A 15,950-nucleotide genomic window follows, 5' to 3' on the forward strand; every position below is an offset into this window, starting at 1 on the left:
AAAAGGCAGTTGTTCACAAGTTCTGGCACATCTTTCTTTCCCTTCTCCGTGACATCTGACTTTCTGCCAGCACTGATAGCTTAGCACAGCGGTTGCTTTTTTTCTTCCTGGAAAGCCAAAAGAGTTGAAAGAAATTAGGACTAGATAAGAATTTGCTGGCAAGCAGAAAGGAAGTTTGCAGGGTGAAGCAGATTAGGCACTCACTTTCCACACTTTTTTGAAGGAGGAAAGCAGAAAGCACTGGTGAAGGTCAAAGTATTTATAGCTTTCATTGTATCATCTGGAATTAATTTAATGCATTATTTAACGAATACAAGTATGTGGGATTTTCTGTTAATGATTATGTTTTGCTAATAATAGTAGTTAAGGCCTCACCAATGTCACTGGCTTGCAATTAATGAGAAATATACACCGCAGTGTCATCTAGACCTCGTACATCTTCTTCCTGTTTGCTCATCATGTAGAGATAAGCATTTTTTAAGAAAAGTTTATCGGATACAGACATACAGAAGGAGCCATCATATTCCATAAGCAGCACAGATTTCTGGAAAGAATTTGGTTATTTACGAAGAGTGTTTAACAATTGTGTACATGTTCTTTTTGAACAGCATGGCGAACAGTGGAAAAAAAATACCTGCACTGCATGTGCGTGTCACAGAGGAGAAGTCAGGTGTCTGAGAGAGACCTGTGACTCTATTACCTGTGAGAAGGTAGTTAAAAAGTTAAAAATCATTCACTTCTGATACCCTGCCTGCACGTATCACTGTGCCCGCGCCAACGGTTTCAGACAGTCCTGCTCAATGGTTGCTGATGTTTTGTAGGGGGAGAACAAAGTGCAGCGTCCTGGGAAGTGCTGTGAGGAGTGTGTGTCTTCCAAGGGAAACTGCTTGTATGATGGCACTATCAGGTACCACAGTGAGATGTGGAATAGTACTGGCTGTGACTTCTGCGTGTGTGACGAAGGGCAAGTCACTTGCCGGGAAGCAGAGTGTGCCAGAGTGGAGTGTGCCGAGGTAAGAAAGGTTTCTTTCTTTCAAGATGTATCTGTCAAGTCTTGTGATTCCCCCTTTTCCTTTTTTCTTTTTTCTCGACTGACATCTTGAGACACTCAAAGAACCTGCCCTTCTCTCGGGGCTTGTTTTGTGCAATTACCTTGAAAACACTTCACAGGAAAGGAGAGTAAACTTCGGATTTTCCATGCAAGGTTGGCTGCTCAGTGGGCTTGCATTGTGAAGCAAGCCAGTGTGACTCAGTGACTAATTTAACTTGGATTCCCTCCCACACTGTTGTCTGCCTGCTATAATAGAGGGTCAGACACCCAGAAGTTTCAGTGACCACCGGCTTTACCAGGAGCTGAACGTGGGGAGAGATGTACAGGTCAGAGAGAGTTAAAAGCTTTATCTTCATTCTGTATGCTACAGTGGGCTTCAGTAGGGTAGTTGGATATAGAAGTCAGTGTTCCACTTTTCTCCGTTTTTTCCGTGCCATTCTTGGCGTGGACATGAAGCTGGTAGGGTGCTGTTTACTCCAAAACTCAACACCCCCCCAGGTTATGTTATATTTGCTCTATAGTGGATGTGCAAAATGCATTAGATATGGTTGAATGCCACACACACACACGTACGTTTTGAATTGCATTTTTGCAGTGGTATAAAACTCCTGTGTTGTTTGTCACTGCATCTGTTTTAATTGGTGGGCTAATACCTGCTTTATACCTACTACTCCACAGTGTCAATGAAGGGAAGGGAAGGAATTGTAGCCGCCTGAGTTTTCTCTCTCAGTGGCAACGCTTTTCTGGCAACTCTGCCTGGGTGCTAAATGTGGAGTAACAGCACCCTTGCGTTGTGTCTGAAGTCCAGCCAAAATCTGGACATAATGGATTCGCTGGATTAGATTGTTTTAATGAGTGTTCAAAAAAGCGAGAATCCACACATGGAGTCCCAAACGACGATCATCAGAGAGGATGAATCTGGGAATAAAAGTGTATGCTTGTTCATCTGAGCTTGTGCCCTTTAAATAGCAAAAATGCATTGAATGTGGGACGCAAATTCTTGTCGCTGGTGTAGTATTGCTGATGGCCATCTGACCTTAAACTGCATAGAGAGATTTTGCTGGGTGGAAGGTTGTGATTGTCATAAAATCTTGTGCACTTGCATCTGTTTCAGTCAGCTTCCTGTGTGCTTATGGCTGTAAATTGGATCATTTACACTAATGATGATGGCGTGCTGTCATGGCTCACTAGGGAGAATTATTTAATATTCATGCTCATATCTTGCGTACTGACAAAGAATCCATTATTCAGAAAAGCCAGAGATATTTTACAGAACAACAGCTGAGATGTTAGCGTGTAAGGTTTAAAGCGGGGGGAGGTTCAAAAGTGTGCAGCTTTATCACTCTCACAGCAATTTTTCAAACTCAGGCTCTCAAAGGTAACCACCCGTCTAAAAGCCTGGGCATCTAAAAAAGTGGTATTATTTGTCAGAGTATGAACTGCTGCAATTTTGAATTGAATGAAACATGGTTGCTAGGAGGTCAGGAGGAGGAAGGCAGTGTCCTTTGTTGTAGACAATGTGGTCCCACTTGAAAAAAGGTATTTGCCCAAGGATTTATTATTCTGCATGGCTTCCCTTAAGGTAAACTAGCTTCCTCAAGTCCTGTTCAGTCATAGTTTATCTCAATAGTACAAGGTGCTCATTAATTAGTTACCAGAAAATATTTACTCAAAAAGCAAATGAAATATTTTCTTTTTCCTTTGCTTTTTCCTTTTTGAGTTGCAGGTCTGTTTTTTAGGCACCTGCATCAATAAATCAGAGCTGATTGGAAGCTAGGAGCATTTGGATTCATCTCTTCATTAAAGCACTATTAATTTTCTGGTCACATCATCCTATTTAAAGTGTAATGAGGCCACAGATACGAACTGCAAGTCCTAGACTGCTCAACGTAGTATATAGTAGCATTACGTGAGGGTAGGGTAGAGGTTTAGCTTATAAACCCTTTCAAACAAACTTGTCCAGCAACTGCCAAATGAAAGTGTCTGTGGTGATTCTGACCTAATCTTCAAAAAGCCACTTTCAGCAGGTTACTGATGAGCTAGGAATACGAGTTACGTGGCAGGCTGGGCTAGCTGTGGATGTTGAAGTGGATGCGCTCAGCCAAAACCACTCAAACTGTCAGAGCATCAAATAATCCTGCTGGAGCACTTGCCAGCACCCCAGCTAAGCAAGCACACTCATGACAATGTTCGGAGGAGGACATGTCATGGGTGTTAGCAGGGGATGCTGCAGCCTACCTGAGTAGGCTGGCGATGGAGTATTTCTGCTAGCAGCCCTAGAAACTACAGGATCAATAAGATAGAGCTTGCGGGGTGCTGCGTGACTGCCATACAGCTGGCGAGCTGCAGAAGCCTTTCTGATATTTAGAAGAAATGGAGCTAGGGTGTTGAGAGTTACGGATGTTGCATGTGGATGTAGGTGTGTACGTGTGTGAGAGAGATTGCATAAAACATTTTTTTTCTCTTTTTCTGCCTCCCAGCCCATCACTGCCTTTCAATGTTCTCAACCTGGAATACGATGAATCTCTCTTCAGCAAAGCCACGAGTTATCTCACATAGCCTCGCCCTTTTCTGAGTCTTGGCAGAACAGCGTGGTTGCATTTTTTTTGGCTGGGCGAGCCATGTTCCATGGCTAGTTGTTCTCAGTTTTCCTGTAGTGTGTGTTTATGTATGTGGGTGGGGATGTGGGCAGGGATGGGGATGCGGGAGTTTACAGTACATAGTAGTGACATGAGATCCAACCACTGCCAATGGCATTTTGAAGTAATGATTTAAAAGCAAAAACATATAGACCCAGCAGAGAGAGATTTAGGCTGCGTGTGGTCCTCGATGACTAAGAACCATACGGTTTCTCCTCTCTCAGAAATGCGTGGGGATTGTCAGAGTGTGGCCTGGCTTAGTCCTACCTTGGTGAAACTAACAGTGACCGGTGCTGCTATTGCCCTATCTATGTCTAAAGTAATTCACATAAACAAATTGGTGAGCGTGCCAATGTGGCACAGTGAAAAACATCCTGGAGTGACTGCTGGAACAGATGCCCGGTTGGTGTAAATCAGCAAAGCTGTTTGGTAACCTTTGGCACTCAGCTGAATTTTGTGAGCCATCAGAAGAAAGCAGCAACACGCTGAAATGGAAACCAGTGTGAGCTGTGTGATTTCATTGGGTATGTGAGCCCCTCGCAAACATTTAACGAGCTGTCATGAGTTCTCTGTTTGTCGCAAGTAAGTAACCAGCCTGATTGCAAAGTTAGGAAGATTATGCCCGCTGAGATTCGGGACAGCTATTAACACTGACGTTTAACGGGCATAGATTAAAGAAGCGCTCCGTGCAGATCGGCACCAAATCTAGTTTGGTCATTAATTTGGAACTTTTTAATTGTAGTGGTTTTGTATACATATGTCTGTTTTCTGACTAGTATGTATTACCTTGCCTATGCTTACAACGCGTGAGAATCTGGTCCAGAAAAGCTACTCAGGTCAGGAAATTGAAGCTGTTTCTTTTGAGCTGTGTCCTAGTTCCCTAGGACAGTGTCCCTCTTTTCTAAATATTCAGCTTCCACTTGGGCACGAGAAGTTGTGACCGATTAGGGCACTTTATTCCCTTCTCCTGCTGCTAAACTCTTACCTTCAAACCAAAGTTACTTAAGTGGATTCTGTGGAGTTGTACAGTTGTAACAAAGAACAGGCTTTTCCCATCTGGGATAAATAGACCATGTGCTTTGAAATTCTCTTGGGGAAAAAAGTCGAACGTTCAAAATGAAGCTAAGCTTCTACACATTGAAATCTTGACAGTGGTCAAGGAAAATCCCAGTGATTTGTAATAAAACTATGGCATTCTTATTCCCTGTATTTGCAGTAGATTATATTGGGGGGTCTTTCTCTGCGGGATTTAGGGATGAAGTAAGGGCCTTATCGCTGAATTCCCTGGCCTTCTCTGAGGTTTGTTCTGCAACTGCAGTATTCACCGAGCACATTTTTCAAACTGTACCTACAGAGATGAGGTAGGATAGAGGGAAGATAAGGTGAAATTAGATATTGAAGATTGCATTCCAGGGCAAGAGCTGTTCTGCCTCTGCATTCCACAGTACTTTTGGTGGTGTTGACTCCGTTTGAATTGCTGCAACCTTTCTCTTCACAGGGTGAAGAATTAATTCACTTAGATGGGAAGTGCTGTCCTGAATGTATTCTAAGTAATAGTTACTGTGTTTACAAAGAACATACCAAAGCTGTGAGTATCCTGGTACTTTGGAGCACATAATAGTGAGTTCTGCTCATAAAGGTTTGAAGTAATTGGCTCTCCCTCTCCAGTTCTTAAAAGATTATTATTTGCAAGTGTAGCAGAAAAATAATCCATGAATATTGTCTGCAGATTGCTTTTACAATTTACAGAACGCACTTGTTGATAATGTGTGCATCTGCTGCAGAGTTTAAGTTTGCCTTGCTTTCCTTTGTGCGGTATAATCAATCATTTCCCTTTAATATTTAACATACGTACTCATAGGTTTCCTGCACGTCTAATGGAGTTAAAGATGCCTGAGATTAATCCTATGAAGTAGAGGCTACATAGCTGGGGCAATGTAGAGCTTTCTGCCTATGTTTCCCACTGATAATCATTTTTACCGCAACAGGAGTCCATTATTTTATGAATATTTTCAAGGAACTTTCCTTCTGAAGTTAAATAGAAAGGAAACGTTAAGTATCTCGGTTTAAATATACCGGTAATGGACTTTTCATTGCTCTGACAGATGAGGACTGGAGCTAATAGCTGCTGTTTGCCAACAGATGTGAGAAATTTGAAGTTTAATACTGTTTTGGGTTTTTTTAATGCTAATACTTCCCTTTCTTTCCTCAGATCTCTCTCTCTGACCCAAGTGAGGTAAAACATATTAAGGTGTCAGGTTTATCCCAGTTTGTGCTTTCTCTCTTTTAAGAGAGGAACTGGCACAAAAGCTTCACGGGCATTTAAAATGCTTGCTCTCTCTTTTCTGCCTTTTGACTTCCTCACGTGGTGCCAGCAGAGCCTCAGCCGCTGGGGGCAGCTGCGGTGGCCTTTTGAGCAGACCAAGGGATGCGGATCGCAGGAGGGGAACAGTGGGTGCGAGATCTCTCCCCTCCATCAACTAGTAAAAGTAGACAGCTGTCAGGTGCGATGGGTAGTTTTGACGAAAGCCGGCGATACCTCTTCACCTCTGTAGTGTTTCGGCCAGTCCTTGGTGATGGAAAACAAGGCAGTAGAAGAGAGGAGGAGAGGAAGTAAAATGCTGTTAAGGTTAGAAAGAGATTTAAAGTGTGACAAAAAGGTCATTACGCAAAGACATAGATTCAGACAGAGGACAGATTACGGGTATCTATCTGTTCAGATACAGAGCAGATTGAAGCACTTGTTACCAAGCTGTGAAAAACAAGTGGACAAGTGAGGCAGCAAAATGCGGAGGCAGGAGGAAATGCTTTGAGTCCGAGAAAACGAAGGGAGGTAAAGAAGTAGAAAGGACTTACTGCTAACTGAAAAACGCCCTGCTTTGGAGGGAGTGCTGAGAGGGAACCTGTTCAGGTGTTCACGGGCCAAGGACTCTTCCCAGTAGGCGCTTTGCAGGCTGCCTTATTCTGGAAAGGCAAAGAGGGCAAGAGGGTTAATGGTACAGAGGCACGCGGTCCTGTGTCGGCAGGCCTCGGTGCTGAAACAGTCCCAGAGATGTTTAATTTACTACTAGCACTGATGCAGCCTTGCAATTTACCCAGAGATTTCCGTGCATGGCAAAAACACTTTGTGCAAAGGCGCTCCTTCCCTACTGATGCTGGCCCGTTCGGTGTTTCTTGTGCAGAACGGAGAGAAATGGGAAGAAGGGCCGTGCGGAGAATGCGAATGCCGGGACGGAGAGGTGACCTGCTTCCAGCGCTCCTGCCCGCCCTGCCCGCTGGGCAGCCTGGCTGTGGAGGTGAAGGGTGACTGCTGCCCGCGCTGCGAGCCAGGTACAGACCCGGGGTCAATCGTTTCTTCCCGTCGCTCGTGTTGGGTGGGAGCGTGTGCGTCACATGGGCGCTGTTCTGGCATCCCTGCGGCCCTCACTCCCCCATTACCTGTCGGATACCGTGTTGAAATTTAACCTGTCTTCGGTTTGCAGTTGCTAATTAACTGGTTTCCATATAATTTAATTAGGGTTCTTAGAGAGGTTTAGGTCTCCATCCGAAGGCTCCCACTGACTTCCCCTCGTTTAAATGATGGCTTTCTTTTGGCAAGAGAGTTTCTCCTTGGGTTTGGTGTTTTGGAAATGTCTTGTCTTTTTCTTTTTTCTTCAACATGAGTTTTATAAGGCCGGGGACTACTCCTTTCTGAATCCTAACATGGGTGTTGGAGCTCCTGATTATTTCTTGGGAGCAGAAGGAAGAAAGAACCTGCTTACACTGTTATGCCACAAGGTCACCTGGGGCTGAATGGCTGCCAGTTCGTAATTGTTTGGAAAGATTAGGATAGCCTTAGCTTATATGTTAATTGTGCATATAAATTAGTTTGTCTCCAGGATATTGTCATTCTCCTTGATTTACATTTCATAGTTGGTAGGCTGTGGCTGTGGTTTGCTAATTTTTCATGTTGGTAGCTCTTCTTGTTGCATTCATATAACTTTGGTTTTATCAGAGCGCTCCAGTTAATGTTTTATCTCAGTAAAAAGAAAATAGCTTCACAGTTTAATTATGCTGTCATTTGCAGGAGTGCCTTGGCACATTTGCCATATTAATGTTTTAAAGCTTTTTATTTACTGCATGCTAATAAAAATGCAAAGCACTGCAAATGGAAAAGTGAGGAAAATGGGTTTTGGACAGTTCGGATAAAATTGTCCTGGATTTTCGAAAGGGAACAGCATCTGCACAGGCTTCTAAGGAGGGGACAGATTATACAGTGCTTTCAGCACCCATCTGTTCTCCTGCTTATCAAGAAGTGCCACTGTGTACTGGTCACCCTTGAAAATCTGGCCTCTTCGTTTAGCTTCCGTAATGGAAGCATTCTGGAAAATACAGGCTTTGAAGTCATGGCATTGGACACACAGAGCCAAACTTGCATTTTTGTGTCCTAAAAGGTAAATGGAAATTTCATTTACTGCAGCCTCCTGTTTTCCCTCTGTCTTTTTCTGTGTTGCGTTGGACGGAGTGAGAAACAAATGCAAAATCCAGCCTGCAGCAGTTCAATCTGTGAACCCAGAGCATCAGTCCCTAACGCATCTGCTTAGTTAAAACCAGTAAAAATTTATTGCTGCTTCTCACAGATGTGCCTGGGGGAAGCAGGCAGAGAGAACCCATTCATTCTCAGCCAGTGTAAAGCATCTAGCCCTAAGCGTAGCTGTATTTATGTGAAAACCAGCAAATATGCCCTCTCACTGAGAACATTCAGGTTGGAGCAGAGGGGATTTTTTTGTACCTAGAGAAAAATTGTCCATTCTGTACCTCTCCACGTAGCCAGTTCATTGTCACTCTGGAAGGATGGGGCTGCATATACCTGTGGAAAGTTATTGGAAAGAACGGGATAGAGACAGAGCCTCTTATTCATACCTCCTGTTTATCACTGTGGATTCACTGTTATCTTCAACTATATGCCTTCTGTAGCTCTTGATTCCTGATTCTTTCCTTAGGTACCTCTCCCTGGAAACTTGCAGGTTATTTAGTGTAAAAGAAGGAGAGTTTGCAGCATTGGGATCCTTTTTGCTGACTTGTCAGGGAGGAACAGACAGCTTTTCTTCCAGCAAGCAAAAGTAGCTCAGTAGTGAAGCGAAAGCAGCCCTTCTCTTGGCCTCTGCAGAGAGAGCAGCCATGCTGTTTGAGAAAATACCTGTGGTCAGGAAATGATTGCTACAGTGATGTGACATAACGCTTTCGACTGGAGGGGAAGCGGTCTGCCACCTGTACTCTGACCTGGTATGGACACAGTCTTGACTTATTGCAGGGTTTGACTTGAAGGAAACTGAAATTCAGGTTGTTTCGGACCATTAATTCCTGATGACGTACGATTTTCACTGCTGAGAAACCATGTGGACAATGAATATCCTTTTTGTCAATAGTCTACAAAATCTGAGTCTGTGCAATAACTTCTCACGTACTAGAATACAGCAATATAATATTTAGCACCTTTCATGCAATCTTGGAAAAAAACCCACTGCAAAACCAACACACCTTGAACCACCGACAGAAATAAGTAGCAGATTTCACTTTGATTTTGGAGTATGCGTTGTTTTGTGCCTTCCCGATTGAAAACACTGCTGACGGTTTTTACCTTTGTGTCTTTTCTTTGTGCCAGTTGAGTGCCACCCAGACTGTTTGACCTGCTCTCAGTCCTTTGATCACTGTAACGCCTGCCGAGACACGAGGAGGCAGCTGCAGAATGGGCGCTGTGTGCAGACGTGTGAATCGGGCTTCTACCAGGACGGGGGGACTTGCTTAGGTAATTTCTGCAAGGGCTTATACCCCGTCAGATGACTGTCTTCTCCGTGGCTTGCTGTGCTTTTGTTTGTAGGATCCCACAGGCTTATTATAAAGAGATTGCCAGGCTTTGTTTGGAAAAGCATTCAGGCACATATTGAGTAGTAACCATGGGCTTAAAACTTCAGGAGGTTTCAGGTGGAAGCCCCTGAAAAATGCAAATTCTCAAACTCTTCTGCCAAAATGAGGCAAAATTGTCTCCCTTTATCAGAGCAGGGGAGTCTTGCTGCATCAAGACCTTTGGGGTTAATACCTCTTTCTTCTCTATTCTTTCTCTTGGAAGCCTGCAATGAAACATGCTCAGCCTGTACCAATGGATTTGAGTGCTCCTCGTGCCAGGCATCCCTGCTAATGAAGAACGGGCAGTGTGTGACTTCGTGTGGGAAGGAATACTTTCAGGATCAGCTCCTCTGCACAGGTAACTCAAAGCGAAAAAGACTGCAATACTTCGTGACAGCAAAACAGCAGCCAACAGCTGTACCCGAGCTATCAGATACACTCTCTGTTGAGGGGTCTGCTGTTGACATAGGTGTTAATGTTCACCCTAGAGTAAAGGAAGGAGTGAACAGAGGAACTAAGTCATACAGTGTAAAATCGATTACTGGCTGGGGAAATAGCCATTAAAATTCCTCAGCGGATCAGTTCTGTTGGTCCAAAACTCTCTGCTTTTGAACACTGCGTTTTTTCACCACTGTCCTCTTTCAATTCAGAATTTTCTTTTGGAAATGTGACTGGTTTTTGTGGTGTTAAGGGCACAGAGCAGGATGTATGCACTAATTTTACTAAGGATATAATACCTTGAGCCACACCTGGCAATCTGATCCGTGGAGGTTTTCTTTGAGTTCAGTGCAGACTAACTGCAGCTGCTAATGCCAGACCTTTCAGGAGACAGTACTTTGAGGTGCGTAGAAAATTGCTTGGAGGGATGGGGGATTGATAGAACTCGGAAGAGTGCGCAGAAAATACTTTTTGGAAATTTTTTTTTGCTTTGTTTTGCCATTCATTTGTTTCATATGGTGCGCTCTTCCTGAAAGTTGATTGGACTAACTGTTCTCAGGAAGCATATTTACAAAGTAAATTAGTAATTCTATAAAACACTGAGATGTGTCTAAATCCTGTATGTTAGTGATTGGAAAGACTGAGAATAAGATTGTGAAGTTACAGTTTTCTCTTTGATGGAAGTATGGTAGTGCTTTTATGAGCTTCCCCTGCTCCTTTGAAATATTTGTACTTTTCCCAAACTGTAAGGCAGCTGCTTTTTCATCGTGACAGTTTAATTGTTATCTCTAAAGTTAACACTTTTCTCTTCTTGATGTTGGCCTTTTTAGAAGGCTTCTAATTACTTCTGCAGCTCTAATTCAGCAAAGGGGTGGAGCACATGCTTAACTTCTTGAGCCATCACTTTAATTTCTTTGGAACTAGCCCTCCTGCTTAAATACAGGCTTAGGGCTTTTGGCAGATTTCAGGGGAAAGCACTTGAGATTCTAAGTCCAGTTTCCTTTTCTGAAGTGGTTTGCCTTGAAGAGCTGACCATTTGTTTCAAGTTTTGAAAGTCTGAAAAACCTCTGTCCTCCAGCAGTGACTATAGACTAGGGCCCCATTGTGCATGTATAAATAGAACAGAGAGACCCGGTCCAAAAGAATTTATAGACTTAAGTATCAAATAATCTTCTACTTCATTTGGTTTTATTTTACCATTTCCTTTCCACCTGCTCCTAGTGTTTTAATTGGCAGTGCCCCTGTACTGCTGAAGCGATAGGTAAAGGCTAATGTTTCATTTTATTACTGGTTTGTAGATTACTGATTGTACATTCCATCCAAATTTGCAGTCACGCATGCTTGTAGCTGAAAGTTGCTGGGAAGATTTGTTCTGTTTCCTCAAGGGAATTAAACCAATTTGCTTTAGTTCTGCCTGGCTGCATTTTCTGCATAAAGTCAAACCAGTGGAGAAAGTCTTAAATTTCAGATACGGTCCCTAATTCATTGCCATTCGCTCTTTCTTTGTATCCTCTTTATTTTTACGAATCTCTAATCTGATTGTCCAGACGAGCCTTCGACTGTTCAGAAATATTTTTCTCATAATGGTTTTAACATCTGCAATAAGCATGTTCCAAAATCACAAAAAGGATGAACTAGAGTGTGTTAATTGCTATAGTTCCAGTAAACTCCGTCTTGTGGAATTCACTCTGGAGCTGAAAAAGACCTATAAGACCAGGTTTCTTACTCCATCCTGTTGTTGAAACACTGTTGTCTGCATTGTAACAAAACACAATCTTTCCTTTTGTTCATGTTTTATAACATCTGGTCTGATTGAATCTATTTTGAGTCTATTTTGAATTTCAGAATACAGTTGTTTGCTCTCTGCCCTATTTTAATCTTACACCAGGGTTGTTTCCTGCCCCCGTCCCTCCACCTGCTTCTGTAAAGTATTAAAACCATGAAGAGAAAGTAAAGTTGAGAATAAAAGGTGAAAGGTTCAGTTATGTAGCAGTGTATTTAAAGGTCGTGGATCAGTTTGTATCAGGCTTAGAGCAGAGTGGTAGATGAAGTCTTCCCTGTCAGAAATGGGCTGTGGAAACAGTTAAGAAACCCCCCATCAAAGGCAAAGCAAAGGGAAGCAAAAATAAAAGATGTCTGCCTGGCAGAACAGAAGGGCTCGAAGGACTTGCAGTGTTCAGTGCTTTCACTGCATTTTTCTAACTTATTTATTTATGTTTTCAAGATTATTCAAAAGCCTAGGCGGAACTCAAGTGTTTCTGCTTTGATCTTCCAAAATGCGGATGTTGAAATACGTAACTTGACGCTAACAGACCCAGCTCGCTCTGTAGCAAAGCACTTGGATTTTTATTCACGACCTGTTGGTTTTCTCTGCCGTATGCCAGCTGCGGAGGCTTACCTTGAGAATAAATGACTGAACATGACTAAGCTGAGCTTGCCCAGCTCACAGTGAGGAGGGCAGGTTAGAGGCGGTTAATGGCACCATGCGGCACAGAGCAGTTGAACCTCTCTGTGCTTTCCCAAAGCCAAGCAGTGACTTCTTACTCTGTTCTGGCTGGGATGCCATTTGCGTTAGCCCTCCTGCTGTCGTCAAACCTGGGAACGTTACACCTGCACTGATGCAGATAAGAGTCAGTTTGGTGAGTGGATCTTTAATTGATTCTCTGACTTCTGGTCAATCGTGAAAGAACAGAAACATCACTTTGCAGGACCTCTCATCTTCTAAAAGCCTGGGCTTGTGTCACTTCTGTGTGACTCCTACATTACACCCCTGCAACTCCTGAGTAATAGAGCAGAGAAAAAGACCCGTTGGCTCAGGAGCTACTGGAGCGCTCTTGCTTTAACCAAGAAGCGAGACCCTGGGAGTTTCGTCAGTTTAACATTGATTTTCTGGAAAGACATGTTACTGCAGCTTAATGAATACCATCGTGTCAGCTGAGGCAGAGTAATTGCACACCCTATTGCAACCGGAAGGTCAACTATATTCTTTTGAACATCTTCCCTTCAGCAGCAGCAGTTAAGCTGCAGGGTCTTGCATGTAAGTCCAGTATCCACACTGAAGGGAGGAGGCAGTGCAAAACGGCCCCTACAAATCTGAACTGAAAATAGCCAGAAAGGGTGGAAACAGTTTCCTGGTGATGCAGTCACTTCTGTTGATTTATTTTCACACAGCCACTTAGTTGCTGTAGGCAAAGATGTTTTAGCTGACAGTGGCTCATTGAATGCTTCCATTTTTTCCCCTGCTTTTTCAGTGGAGTCGGTGACTGGCTGTTTGGGCGAGGAGCAGCTGTTGAGTCTGGCAGCGATCCAGTGCTGAAAGAGCCAAAGCTTCTGCAGGCAGGGTGTGCATGAGTGTGTATAAACACGGGGCGGGAGTGGGTTGGGGCTGCTGTCCCATCCGCATGAACCCAAGCCCTACATGTTGGGGGTCCGTTGCTTACAACTCCGGCTGCGGTTGTACCATCTGGTGGCAAACAAGCCGGAGGTATTGGCTGGGATTTAGTAGCTGCTGGACGTGTGACAAAAAAGTCCTCAAGACATGTGAAAATAAATTGCCTGGTGCCTGTCGCCGCAAGCATGAGAAGTGAAGGATTGTATCTGTAGGAGCATGAATCAGGCTGTGCGTGTTTGTCATCTGGAGACTGGCAGCTGATAACTCCTGGAGGCGCTTGCCACCTCGCATACAGAAATGGCTGTGTCAGAGGAGTCTCTGGAGCCCGTTCCCAGGGAGGGCTTGCATAGCAGAGCTAGTGATTGGAGCAGCGCATCAGAGCCAAGTCTCTTGCTGCAAGCATTTTATTTTGTTGGCCCACCTGAGGAAATTGTTACCGATCCTGTACTTTGAGTCGTTTGCACTGCTTCCAAATGCTCACTGTGGCTGTCTTGCTAAAAATAGCGTTGCGTTCTTTCTCCTTTCCTTCCTTTCTTCCAAACTGTGCCACTTAGATCCCCTCCCCTTCTGTCCCCTTCTGTCTCAAAGAAGCCATTTGGGCCTGGTCTCTGTCTAGTAGCTTGGAGTTCAGAGGATCTGTTTCATAATCAGTTTGCCAAATTCACTGCAGGTTCTCAGGAGGTCTGATGACTCTGGTAGGTTGCACTTCATCTTTACTTCCCTCACTGTAGCCTTTCCATAGCTGAGATACCACAGAAGTCATCCCCCATGTAGGAAGACATGCAATTTTAACACAACAGCTGCCTCACTAGAGGACTTGAAAGCTGCTGTGGTACCCCGGAGTGGATTTGCAGGATCTTTGCCAGGGACCAGCGAGAGCCAACTGGGAACTGGAGAGAGGGAGTGAAGTAAGATCTTAAACTCCTCCAGCCTGCAGACTGTGCTGGTTTGTATCATTACCTGTCTTGAGTCTAGATATTACAGGTTTCCCCACAAGAAGTATGACACTGGGCGTGCTCTTAGCCCACTTTATCTGAAACACCCTTCCTTCTTGTCTCACTCCCTTTCTTGGTGGCTGTGTTTAGAGTAACAGTTGTGGTGAGTTTCTTCTGGCAGCAGAGAACAGGGGAGAGGGCTGGGCTGGCCTGTCTGCTGCTCTATTAGCCCTACGGCCATGTGTCCGTAGAAAGGCTTAAGAGAGCCAGAGCCAGAAGGGAGGGCGAGCTGGCAGGGGGGTTGTTCGCACTGCAATTAGCTGTGGGCAAGGACAGTGGTGGTGGTGGTGGTGACAAAAGCCCAGCAGAATGGCCGTGCGCAGACTGTGGTGGAGAGGCAATACTGCTGGGCACCATCTCCCGAGAAGGGCCTGGGATGTGGGTCCAGCCATGCCAAAGACCTTTCCAACCTGGGTGGTGTTTACGGTAGACTTACACCCAGCAAAATGTGCGGTGCTGGCAGGAGGTGAAGACGTTATTTTCACCTACACAGAGGGACAGCTTGAGGCAGCTGCTTGAGAGAAGAGACTGAGGTGAGGACGTGCTCGGGAGCACTTGGTCTAGTGCAGGCAGCAAACTGTGCACAGTAGGAGCCATAGCACATTTGCCCAACTGACCTGGCTTTCATCAAAAGAGTGTTTTTAATACAGCTGTATGCAAGGCTGCCTGTTTAAAAACAGAGTCTGGAGGCCAGGCTGCCAGGAGAGAAAAGTGTCTCTCGGAAAGGAGCAGCATCTTTGGAGAGGACTTGAGAACTTTGCAAATAACTGGGTATGTTCAGATATGTCAACATATTGAGGCAGGTTAACAGCAAGGGGGTCAAGCTGTGCAGTGGGAAGTCTATAATTAGAGGATCCAAGCCCTGGTGCCCACTCTTTCAAAAAGATGTTGAAAGTTAGAGTGAGCTCAGAGAGGAGCAAAACACTTGCGGCTGGAAGGTGAAGTGAGGACATTTCAGTACTTAGGCATTTACAGCATGAACTCATACTCTGCAGTTCACTTTCAAGTGTAGACGTGCCGTGAGAATCATCCAAGCTGGACTGAGATGCAGCTTTTTATCAGCAAAGGGACATTATCGACTGGTGCAGAAAAGTGTGCACAGTCTTTACCTCGGGGTGGGATGTTTGGTATTCATTGTGTTGTGATTCAGCCACAGTTAGATGCGCTTGATAGTGGTGATGGCACTTGGCCCAGCATCCTTATGAAACACTCCTCACATAGGAGTGTCCAGGAACTAGAAGAGCCACAGTGTTCTGGAGAGATCAGGAATAAAGGGGGGGGGGGAAAGGTGCAGGTAGATGAGAAGGGGAAAGCAAACAGCTAGTTACAAGGCAATAGAAGAAGATGAGAAAAGGGGAAATAAATAAAAGTAGAAATGTGGAGAAGGAACATCCGGAAGGTCAAAGGACCAGGTGCTGGGCATGAACTCAAATGTCCCGTGTCTTGGCCCCCTAAAAATTCCCTTTTCTAACTCCATGCATGTCACCACATCTCTGTATTTCAGTTCCCTACGTATGAGATGGAGATGACAAAGGCTTCCCTGCCTTGGG

General features: G+C 44.4%; 1 protein-coding gene across 1 annotated transcript in view; it reads left to right on the forward strand.

The window, feature by feature from the left end:
• Positions 1 to 15,950, forward strand: part of FRAS1 (Fraser extracellular matrix complex subunit 1) — a 120,467-nt gene that overhangs the window by 16,849 nt on the left and 87,668 nt on the right. Inside the window, exons 7-13 of the mRNA XM_009319876.1 lie at positions 609 to 710; positions 822 to 1,013; positions 5,189 to 5,278; positions 5,903 to 5,941; positions 6,873 to 7,020; positions 9,335 to 9,478; positions 9,800 to 9,934. Of these exons, the coding sequence (XP_009318151.1) occupies positions 609 to 710; positions 822 to 1,013; positions 5,189 to 5,278; positions 5,903 to 5,941; positions 6,873 to 7,020; positions 9,335 to 9,478; positions 9,800 to 9,934 (850 nt within the window). The remainder of the gene's footprint in view (positions 1 to 608; positions 711 to 821; positions 1,014 to 5,188; positions 5,279 to 5,902; positions 5,942 to 6,872; positions 7,021 to 9,334; positions 9,479 to 9,799; positions 9,935 to 15,950) is intronic.

Source organism: Pygoscelis adeliae, unplaced genomic scaffold, assembly GCF_000699105.1.
Source record: "Pygoscelis adeliae isolate BGI_AS28 unplaced genomic scaffold, ASM69910v1 Scaffold293, whole genome shotgun sequence".
In the NCBI taxonomy this organism is placed as follows: Eukaryota; Metazoa; Chordata; class Aves; order Sphenisciformes; family Spheniscidae; genus Pygoscelis; species Pygoscelis adeliae.